The 9,703-nt window shown below is 47.0% G+C and overlaps 2 protein-coding genes across 3 annotated transcripts; one reads left to right on the top strand and one right to left on the bottom strand.

The window, feature by feature from the left end:
- Positions 1-703: 703 nt before the first annotated feature.
- LOC121597891 (kelch domain-containing protein 3) lies at positions 704-2,986 on the bottom strand. The gene is made up of 4 exons (XM_041924167.1): positions 1,551-2,986; positions 1,282-1,477; positions 1,045-1,185; positions 704-979 (listed from the first exon to the last, which is right to left on the bottom strand). Exons 1-4 carry the CDS (start codon positions 2,281-2,283, stop codon positions 919-921), a joined length of 1,131 nt encoding a protein of 376 aa, XP_041780101.1. The 5' UTR covers positions 2,284-2,986; the 3' UTR covers positions 704-918.
- Positions 2,987-3,917: 931 nt separating this feature from the next.
- Positions 3,918-9,357, top strand: LOC121597893 (ETS domain-containing transcription factor ets-5-like). Of its 2 annotated transcripts, XM_041924168.1 has the most exons (5): positions 3,918-4,562; positions 6,687-6,734; positions 8,104-8,190; positions 8,253-8,352; positions 8,707-9,357. In XM_041924168.1, exons 1-5 carry the CDS (start codon positions 4,193-4,195, stop codon positions 9,197-9,199), a joined length of 1,098 nt encoding a protein of 365 aa, XP_041780102.1. In that variant the 5' UTR covers positions 3,918-4,192; the 3' UTR covers positions 9,200-9,357. The 2 variants fall into 2 exon arrangements, with proteins under 2 accessions (XP_041780102.1, XP_041780103.1); XM_041924169.1 differs by lacking the exon at positions 6,687-6,734.
- The last annotated feature ends 346 nt before the right edge of the window (positions 9,358-9,703 follow it).

Genomic DNA, 9,703 nt, shown 5'->3' with positions numbered 1-9,703 from the left:
TTTCTCCCCTTTCTGGTGATCTTTATTTTTTCACTACGGCAGATCCCCACGCACCCACTACCAGAAAACACAACTTTACACCCCCTAGCCGCACTGGGCGCGTGTTTCCGCGACCGGAAGTGTTTGCAAAGGATACAATTCTACCGGGATTTTCACGTTTGCCGCGTGGAAATGTTCTATTTTCACGAAAATTACGCATTTTACCTTTCTGCTCCCGAAAACACTCTCCAAACCCGAACAATGGTCTATCGAAAACTACCTGTCAACAGATGACTTCATTACCTGCCGAACCCGCCGAACAGTGTTTGACAGCTGGCGGAGGGCGCTGTCATGTTGGGCAGTCAAATAAAGACCGTTAACGGGCGGGAAAGATTTAAAAAGAATGTCACGCTAGAGGTCGCTGAATTTGCTCCTCTTTTATTTATAACGGACTTTTAATGAGCACTTTTGGGTGAATAAAAGGTAATCAAGTATTTAGGGCTGTTTTTTTAATGCTCAAGATGGCACGGTAAGGCAATTGATAACCCGGGTGTTACTACGAGCTTATTATTAATCAATAAATTCGAATGGAACTAGAAATTCCTTTAAATTATTCATTTTTTTTTCAAACAAGACGTTCACTCCCATTTTCAATCTGCTCTCTACAATTATTATTTCTCTCCCGCTGTTCATGCATTAATTAACGAACCCCCCGAACCGATTGCACGTTCAACAAAATGTATTTTACCTGAAATAAATTCACTTATAATTTATGCTGCACAATTGTTTTCCCCATAATGACTTGATGGTAATTTCAAACAAACAAAACAAAACGGAACCAACCAAAACAGGTGTGTTACTCTCTTCATACATGTGTGTGTATATGTGTGTGTCTCGCGGGCGGTGGGGCCCATCTTTTGTACGCGTGATGGTGATCGTTCAACCCTTGTTCAGCGATCGACCGATTTTGTTTGGCGTAGACATGTTCCGTATTTCGATTCTGCAAAGAAGAGGTTTTTTTTCAGTAGAAATTGGAAAGTGTTACGAAACGGACGGCATTATTACCTGATATCCTGAGGTAAAACCGAAATGTCGAGCTTGTACTCCAGAACTTTAAGGATGGCCAATGTACACAGGCTCGGCTCAAAGTCTAGCACGTGCGTGTCGCTATAGTCAAACGATGAGGGGTCACCATTGTGTGTTGGGCTAAAACGAAACCACAGAGAGAGAGAGAGAGAGAGAGAGAGAGATAGCAATTAATGGTTGTAAGGATTGTGGCCAAATAATCGGTATTAGACCTACCAGGTGCCGCCGAAAAGATACATTCGTTTGCCAATGACCAGGCACGACTGACGCCGTCTAGCACGTGGTGCTTGACCCTGGGGCGTAACCTGTCGCCAGACGTTCCGATCCGGATCGAAACAGTAGAGATCATTGAAGTGTTTGTCTATATTGCCATTGTAGCCCGCAAAGATGTAGATTTTGTTATTATAAATAACTGCAATGATAAAAAAAACAAGAATCCAATGTGTCATTCCAGCTATTTCGTAGCAATGCTCTTCCCCACTTACATGCAGAATGACTTCTTCGACCGACGGGGATTTCGCCGGTAGTTTTCGGTGTGTACCACCGGTCCGCCTTCAGGTCGAGAAACTTAATGTTAGGGCAGTAGATTTCTTCCTGCGAGTGGTACGGTGCGACCGCATCGCTGCGCCCCCCGAAGATGTACATCCGGTGGTTCAGCACGGTGGCCGAGTGAAAGTCCCGATACGAGGGCGGCTCCCCGAGCGTGTTCACGTACGTCCAGTGCATCGTGCGCAGATCCAGATAGTAGACGTCGCACGAAAACTTGTCGATGCTTTCCTCGAACCCGCCGAAAATGTACATCCGCTCGGCGTAGATGCAGGCCGAGTGGCCGTCCCGCGCACCCGGCACCGTGCCCGTCACCGACGGTCTGCTCCACTTGCGCGTTCGCGCATCGAAGCAGAAGAGTATGTCACACACAATCTCATCGTTGCGGCCGCCCCACAGATATATCTTGTGCTCGAAGGCGACGGCCGTGTGGCCGTACCGCTGGAACGGCACCTCCGGGTACTTGCACGGCACCCCGTTCTCGTCCTCCACCGCCGGGATCGGGGCCCAACGCATGTTGTGCGTGTTCAGCACGTGCACGTCGATTGCGCTGTTCGAGTGGTAGTCCTCCCCGGTGCAGTACCCACCGAAGGAGTAGATGAATTCGCCCACCACCACGGACGCATGGTTGACGCGCCGCGGCCCACCGTCCAGATTGACGACCCAGTGCATGATGGTGGTCCAGACGATCGGGGTGGGGGGGTTGGGAGGGTTTTGTGTATCTTTCGATGTTTTGATTAGCTCTCAATTTTGCTCACAGCAACTGCACGCCATGCACGAACACAACACACAGACACCACACATTGCGTTCATATTATGCAAACCATGAGCCCGTCACCCGCGGGGGAGTGGGGAAGAAGGTGGTTGGGCACGATATTTAATCCAACTATAGCGATACAGCTTCCCGCAGCAAAACACAAACAATTTTCACACTGCCACACACGATTCCTCCTTCCTTCCAAGATAGGACAGGATGACAGGAAGACGATCGCGATGCAATACGTGGTTTCCTAATTTGCCTTGTTTTGCATTTGCAGATTTTGCTCCTTCTTCTTCCTTCCTTCCGCTGAATACGCACACTCGGGTGCACACACACGGGGGAGGTTCCGAAACGGGGCCCCGTCCTTGGGCCGTACGGCGGACGAAACCGAAAGCAGCTTCAGCGTTTGCTGCTGGGCGTGAACAGCACGGTGTGTTTCGCAATTTCGACAACTTTCATTGATTATTGGGTAGAAAATTGATTAGATGATTTGCGAACTAGCAAAACACCAAAACAAGATCTCATCTGACATCTGGGGGCCCAGCCAGTGCACACTGGGCGATCCAACGGTGTCGGGGTTTGACATCTTGAAATGGATTTTTGCTGCACACATTTCTAAAATAAGTTTAGGAAAGAGAAAAATTAAGACATTTAGTGAATTTAATAAATTTTTAGTACTATTCAAATTATTTTAGACGCAGGAATGAAATGGGAACATTAATTTAACAAGAAAAGGCATTGTTTTTCATATTGAAATTTTGACACATGTTTACAATACCCCATTCATGGTTGGAATCGAGTTCACTTCATAGAAAAGCACACACTAAGCTTCAATTCGGTTTGAAATGTTCGTAAATGCGCATTTGACTGGAAAATAAAGCAATTTGTTTAAAAATTAAATAATTAACAGCACGAATCGCTTTACGCACATTTCACATCATTCCAATACAAACTCTACACACACTGGCAAAGGGAACACTTTTACCCATACTTACTTGCATGCCCACCTTCTTATTGCACACATGCATTGCAAACGATACCTGTTTTCTGAGCTGGAAAAACCCACACCGCTGCCCGTTGGATGAATAATGCTCGATTCTTGCTTGATTAACATGCGCAGAGCGTCCGAACCTAGCCGAATCCACAAAACTAATAAACTAACCTTCGATCAGCGATCGGCTGTCGACTGAACTGTTGTTAGTAAAAATTTCCATGCCTTTTGCAAGCCACACAAACGACACACCACGCACCAAACGAGCACCAACCGCTCCGCGTCATACAATTCCACGAATTGGCGCACTTCACGATCTACGCGCACAGCTTCCAGAGGCGCGCGCGGGCACTGTTCATCTCGCTTGCGCAAACGGTGCAACCGAACGCGCCGTCCTACCCGCACGCCGTAAGCGCACGTGCTTGAGGCGCGTATGAATCACGAATTTATGAATGAATTCGCGTATTTCGCTTTGGGTAAGCGCGTCTTCGGGAAACGGCTGCCGCTGCCGCCGTCGCCGCCGTCGACCGGTTGTAACGGCGCGATCTGCTTCAGTACGTCACTCTTGTCGCGATCGTTGGCGGATCAGCATCACACACCAGTGACATTGATCCGGAAATTGGAAATGTGAATTGAAGAGTGTGTGAGAAAAAAAGTGTTCGAAAAAAACTCCTTCTAGTGTCATTACAGTAACAGTGATTTAAATGTGTGCAGTAAAGTGCGTGCGCGCGTGTGTTGCAAGGTGATGCCGTTTGCGCAAAAGACGTTCCGCAAAAGCAAATGGAATATAGCAAAGTGTGTCGTGGTGGTGTTGTTTGGAGAAAAGAAAAATGCAACGCGATGCGGCAGTGGCCGATGACAAGCGCACTGATTCATCGGCGGACGGTGACGGGGAGGAAGCGTGTGAGCAAACGTACCTGCCGAACGATCCGCACCAGTGGAATGCCGAGCACGTGAGCACGTGGATTTCGTGGGTTTCGAAAAATTTCGACATTTTCCCACCGCTCGAACCGGCCCGCTTTCCCCAGGCGGGCAGTGAGCTAGCCCCCTTTACCAAGGCAGACTTTTGGGTGTGTGCGGGCAGTGCGGCGGGGGGTAATACGCTTGCGAAACATTTTGCACACCTCGTACGGCACGCCGGTCGCAACAAAGGAAGCGGAAGTGGTGGTCAGCAGGAGCTAGAAAGCGACATTGATCCAGGTAATCGGGCCGGTCGATATCGGGTGGAAGCAATCTATTAAACTATTACCAAACCCCTTTTTCCCTTTTAATCAGTCGACCGGGGAAGTTAGACAAAAAACGGGGAGGACTTTTACGTTGGGAAATAGGGCTTTTCCTATCATCTAATCTTGATAAATGGTCCTTCTCCACACATACACACATCCACATAAGAGTTGACCTTCCTCGTAGCTAAACAGTTTTTCCACACCAGCCTTATCTGATAATGGAGTTAAACTCTCAACACGAGGACACGGCTAGTGATAAGTGTTTCCTTTTCCCCGAACGGGGAGGAGAAAACACTTCCCACCACACCGGAAGTTTATCAACTTCTGTGTGTAATTAAGTGCCATAACATTTCCCCCTGTTCACGTGTTTTGCTGCTGGCGATTGATGGAATTGCGCCCAAACAATCATCTCCTCCTCGCACATACAAGCGTACGGTCATACACAGCAACAAACACTTGTAATTCATAACTTCCGAGGCAACGTCGTGCAAGTCCTTCTCGGGTTCAAGATTCACCCACAGCTAGATTGATGCTGCATTATGTTAATTTAAACAATAAAGTAACCTCTTAAGCTCCTCTCAGTGACATTTATATCAATTTCTATCGACCGAACCGGACGCAGCAGGAGGTCGCCGCCTTTTCGCAGGAAAGGACAACACAGACACACATACAGGAAGGAAGTGTTTACTTCAACTTCATGTAGCGAGGAAGAGGCAAACTCGCAAAAGATGCGACTGGCTGTGTGACTTTTAAATCCCTCCTGAATAAATTACCCATAGAACAAACCGCAGGAGTCTAAAGTTATTGAATTTTTATAAATGCGGTGGGGTTGCACACGAGCACGTGGAGGTTGTTGTGTGTGACTGTGGTTTGTGTGTGGCTCTGACTTCTTGGAAAACTTTCTTTTGCTCGCCGCATCCCCATTAGAGGGAAAGGAAAACAGATACGATCTAAATGTTGCTCCTTGGCATAGGGAGCTTAACCTGCCACTTCCCCAGTCTGGTCAAACGTTGCAGGAGGTCGTACTAGAGAGGGGGAAAAGAACAGAGGGTGGAACTCCCACTCGCATGGAAGAAATCTTCTTGAGATGGTTGTGTCTCAACAAGGATCAACAAGGAGCGCGCGCGCGTGTGTGTGCGCCAAACAAACAAAAGGACTCGTGACCCGGGGGCAAAATCGGCAATCAGCCCATTCAGTGTCGCGTAAACAATTGTCGCGGAAGGTTTGAAGTCGCGTCCGTGTTCGTGGCGCCCCCTGGGATGGCTAGCAGTGTGGAGCATGTCGTTACCGTTGGGCTTGACCGTACCGCAATGTGGCGCTTTTCCGGCAGCTTTCCGGCAGCGGTGCGAATGTATCCCCATGCGGCTGCCGGCCAGTACTATGCTGGACCTGGCCACCATCAGCCACATCCGCCTCATCCACCGGTCCATCCTCATCCTCACCATCACGGGCTACATCATGCGGCAGCAAGCCATCATACGCATCGACCATTGCCATTACTTTGCGGCGGTAAAACATCAGTCTTCCTTGTCCCTGACTCACTTGTGGGGGGGGGGGGGGGGGGCTTAAGCGACCACCGTACCAAACCGTGCTGTGAATCATTAAGATTGGCCTATTAGTGTGCCTGTCTGTGTGTGTGTGTGTGTGGGATTTAAAAAGGTGGTTTATTATGTTGTATTGTCGGCGGAGTGTTACGGGGCGTGTTGATGACGTGGCGCGTAGTTTCGGCGAAAAATGATGTCTTTTTTTGATCTTTGGAGAGCTTGGGAGATGGAACAGTTCGTTCGGGCAGCAGCAGCTGGTCGCTGGTCTATTGGCGCCAAAAAATTTGGATAGTGAATCGACGATTTGTGTGAATGTGCTCTGATGTGTTGTCGGTCGTGTCAGAAGATTAACCATGCGGGCGGGATGGTCTTGGTGGAATTTGTGAATGTTTTATTATTATTATTTTTATATGTGATCCCACCAGAAAAACGGTGCGGTGGAATGTTGTAGTTTTCCGTTTTACGATTTGAGCTCGATTCAACAGCTTCTCATGTTGTTTGTGACCGTGTACAGTGGTGCTTACTTTTATTTGCCTTTCGATTTGCATTTACAGAACCATACCAGCTGCTGAATGCTGCATCACATCGACTTGTTTCGCAAGGTATTGTATTGTTTATTATTTGCAAATCGTTTCACACCATCACTTTCTCCATTCCTTTCGAAGGTATTAGCGCTTATTTTCCTATTGAATAACAGAAGAAGCAAAACACAATACAAATCACTTATCTATGCAATGATTGTACTATTCAATCAATATATATTAATTCCACTAAAATAAGCTCATTAGAACATTCACCATTCACATTATTTGTGCTCTATTTTTTCGAATCCAGGCAGCTAAAATTGAAATGTGCGACCTTTCTTAAGGGATTTTTAGATTAGTTTTTTTGTGAAATTTCATTCGAAATAAAGGATAAAAAATTTAAAAAAATATATAGAAGCAAACTTAGTTATGAACAAAACTTATTAAAAATTCAAAAATGCATCGGAAAATAAGCAAGTTTGTCTTAATAATTATCTTCCTGGAAAGAAATATCCTAAAGGCAGGGTGATTTTAATTGCATGGCTTGAAACAAATATCATTTTGATTTACATCCTATCGCTTCAAGCATTTCAACATTTACAGTACGTTACAGTCGGTGTATTTAAATAATAACTAATTCAATTTACGCTACAATGTTTTCCAAAGAAATCGGTTAATAAACGCCTTTTTCGTTGGCTATTGTGAATGCATTGCAGTGTTATTATCCCTTCAGAGCATTTCATTAATAAGGAAATTATATCCATTTCCGTCTAAAAAGGGTAAATCAAGTATAATCTACTTTTTACAACGTTTTTTCACACTTTACCGAATGCGAAAAAAAAATAAGATTTTTTTTTACTCAGGAGGAACAGCTTTGCCGTATTGCTTAAGAATATAAGAATATTAAAAGGATATGTTAAAGTGTTTTAGAAAACATTGCGAAGTAATCTGTTGTTTCAGATCAGATCAACGGAGGAACATCAAATTTACAACACTTCTCTTTCACACTACTGGATACACTTTTAAACATTGATTTTTACTTTTTAAAGGATGAATTTGGTAATTATTTTGTTTACTGTATCGGCCAGAATAACTAAATACTAATCTAGTAACTAGCACAAACAAATCAACACTTTTAACATGAATCACCCGCATAACGCTTATGTCCTTTATCGTATCCACATTGCAAGCATTTTTCATCCCTTCTCCATACAAATAACAACACGCTTCCAAGCGCTTCACGCAACTTAGCTCCGCCCTCTTTCTGGAAACGGTTCACACCCAGCGAGCCGCAGCACGCGCTCACGCTTGTGGAACGTGAAGGCGGCTGGAAGCTAAAAACATAAACACCTAATCGTCTAATGCCAAATGTTGTGTGTAAATAACAAGCACTTACTTTTTACTTTTGCCACACTGTTCTTGTTGTTTCCATGTGCACTTTCGCAAGGCGGTCAAATACAGCTGTGGCAGTTTCTACTGGAGCTGCTGGCCGACTCGTCGAACGCACCCTGCATCTCCTGGGAAGGCACCAACGGTAATGGGAGCCGTTCAAACAACCCAACTTTTCAAATTTAACCGATTTTTGTTTCTTTGCAGGAGAATTCAAACTGTCCGACCCGGACGAGGTGGCCCGCCGGTGGGGCGAGCGCAAGGCAAAGCCGAACATGAACTACGACAAGCTGAGCCGTGCATTAAGGTAAGGTCCGGCTCCGGCGAGAGCACACGTGCTCCGGGGAAAAGTTTCGCCAGTTCCCTTTTGTGCTATCCATTTAGCATTTGATCTTCTTTAGCCGTGCGGCGTGCCAAAAGCAGGAAGCCGGCAGGCTGCCTTTGGCATCTTAGGAATGTGGGCCCCAACCCGTTCATTGGAGCGCGTGAATCATCGCGCAAAAATGACTCCCAATCCAGGCAGAATGTGATCGTGGGAATTTCATTGACCCATGCGCTTTCTTTTCTTCCTTTCCAATGTTGTGGTCTCCCGCCCCGGGCGGTTTCATTCATTCATTTTTTTCTTCTCTTGCATGCACACTTCTCTCCCTCCCATTCGCAGATATTATTATGATAAGAACATCATGACGAAAGTGCAGGGCAAGCGGTACACGTACAAGTTTGATTTCCACGGCCTGATGGCCGCGTGCCAGGCGCAGGCCCAGCTCACTGATAGCGCGAACAGCAGCGCGAACATACTTTCCGGTTGCAGTTCCTACGGCTCCAGTCCCGCATCCACAACTTCCTCGATGAAATCGCCTAACGCCGGCAGCAGCCCGCCACAGTCGCACTACGCCAGCACGACCACCACGACAGTGCCCAGCAGCATACCGACGGCAGCAAAAGGTACGACGTTCGGCAGCAGCAGCAGCAGCAGTACCGGCTGGTTGCCGTACGCGAGTGCACCGTACGCGAATCTGCTGCTTCCTGTCGCTCCCACTACTACCTCAACCAGCGATGCCGGAAGCCGGAGTGGCGCGCCGGCGGCATCGACATCCAGCTCGCCCGAAACCACGCTCAGCTTCGCGGATGCGGTGTCGTCGAATCTGCGCTAAAACCACGGTTCGTTCCGTAGTCCTCAGAGATGCTAAAACAATACCGCTGATATTAGATCCGATATTTAGCGTTTAGAATTACAAGTGGTGTAGGTGTAAGCGCATCTTTCTACCCTATACACGTTTTATTTTGTGTAGAAAATATATATATATACATATGTATACACACTTCCAAACCCAAGCGTGGTAAGCTATTGCGTGCGCGCTCGCGCACGCGCTCCTCCGCAGCACGTGTTGCGTCGTTTACATTAACGCTCCGTCATTTCCACCTGCTATTAACATCTTCCGGGCGGTGGTGTTTCCAACCCCATCGAGCAACCCTTTGCTTTGCTGCAAAAACACCACAACACAAACATCAAAGCAGCACTGGTCAACCAGCGCGAGCACACGCGTACCACGCGAGGATACTGTTGCACGCGGCTCACTAAACGGCCCTCGCGCTCTCGCTAAATGGATGTGCATAAAGCTGTGTTCTCCCCCCCACCTCCCACTTGGTGGTAGTGA

Source organism: Anopheles merus, chromosome 3R, assembly GCF_017562075.2.
Source record: "Anopheles merus strain MAF chromosome 3R, AmerM5.1, whole genome shotgun sequence".
Lineage (NCBI taxonomy): Eukaryota > Metazoa > Arthropoda > Insecta > Diptera > Culicidae > Anopheles > Anopheles merus.
The sequence above is the reverse complement of the archived record's forward strand: the minus strand, read 5'-3'. Positions and strand labels throughout refer to the sequence as shown.

Excerpts from the sequence above, each read along its gene's own strand:
- LOC121597891 (XM_041924167.1), bottom strand. The coding sequence starts at position 2,283 with ATGCACTGGGTCGTCAATCTGGACGGTGGGCCGCGGCGCGTCAACCAT. Across the intron at positions 1,478-1,550 it reads TCGAAGAAGTCATTCTGCAT|TTATTTATAATAACAAAATC; the intron begins GTAAGTGGGGAA and ends TTATCATTGCAG. Across the intron at positions 1,186-1,281 it reads TATCTTTTCGGCGGCACCTG|CCCAACACACAATGGTGACC; the intron begins GTAGGTCTAATA and ends GTTTCGTTTTAG.
- LOC121597893 (XM_041924168.1), top strand. The coding sequence starts at position 4,193 with ATGCAACGCGATGCGGCAGTGGCCGATGACAAGCGCACTGATTCATCG. Across the intron at positions 4,563-6,686 it reads AGAAAGCGACATTGATCCAG|AACCATACCAGCTGCTGAAT; the intron begins GTAATCGGGCCG and ends TTGCATTTACAG. Across the intron at positions 8,191-8,252 it reads CTCCTGGGAAGGCACCAACG|GAGAATTCAAACTGTCCGAC; the intron begins GTAATGGGAGCC and ends GTTTCTTTGCAG.